Source organism: Penaeus monodon, chromosome 28 (assembly GCF_015228065.2).
Source record: "Penaeus monodon isolate SGIC_2016 chromosome 28, NSTDA_Pmon_1, whole genome shotgun sequence".
Lineage (NCBI taxonomy): Eukaryota > Metazoa > Arthropoda > Malacostraca > Decapoda > Penaeidae > Penaeus > Penaeus monodon.
In genome coordinates, this window is record NC_051413.1 from 35,005,368 (window position 1) to 35,005,888 (window position 521).

General features: G+C 39.2%; 1 protein-coding gene across 1 annotated transcript in view; it reads left to right on the forward strand.

The window, feature by feature from the left end:
- Positions 1–460, forward strand: part of LOC119591552 (tubulin polyglutamylase TTLL5-like) — a gene marked incomplete in the record, with an annotated part of 18,965 nt that extends 18,505 nt beyond the window's left edge. The window contains 1 exon segment of the mRNA XM_037940303.1: positions 112–460. Within this exon segment, the coding sequence (XP_037796231.1) occupies positions 112–344 (233 nt within the window).
- Positions 461–521: the final 61 nt, after the last annotated feature.

The window sequence follows — 521 nt, forward strand, 5'->3', positions numbered from 1 at the left end:
ATATATGCTTAAAAAAAAAAAAAAATGCATTGTCTGTCCTACTTTGTTAATAAAACAAAGAATCAGTCAAAAACACAGATGCACTGAGCCTAACAAACTCTGACCCAGCAGGAAGCCAGCTGAGACATCATGACCCAGTGACAAGTGAGCCACAGCCACAGCCCCAGCAGGATGAGCAGGTGGCCAAGCAAACTCAGCCACTTGCGACAACTGCCACACTAGCCTCCAGCACACCCTCAACCACTTCCTCACATACTGCCACCTCCACTGCCTCCTCATGCTGTCTGTTCGGCAATATCCTCAAAGCCAGTCTGAAAGGGACGAATACTTCGTTCATTTCATGAAATTAGGAAGAGGTAGTGCTTAACTTGGTAATAGTGTGTCCTTAGATAGACTTTTAGGGTTTAACCCCTTATATATTTATTATTATTGATGTTGTTTATATAGATAATATGATGTTATTCTTGTAATGGTAATGATATGATACTATTATCATTATTTTTCTAATTTATTTATATCAA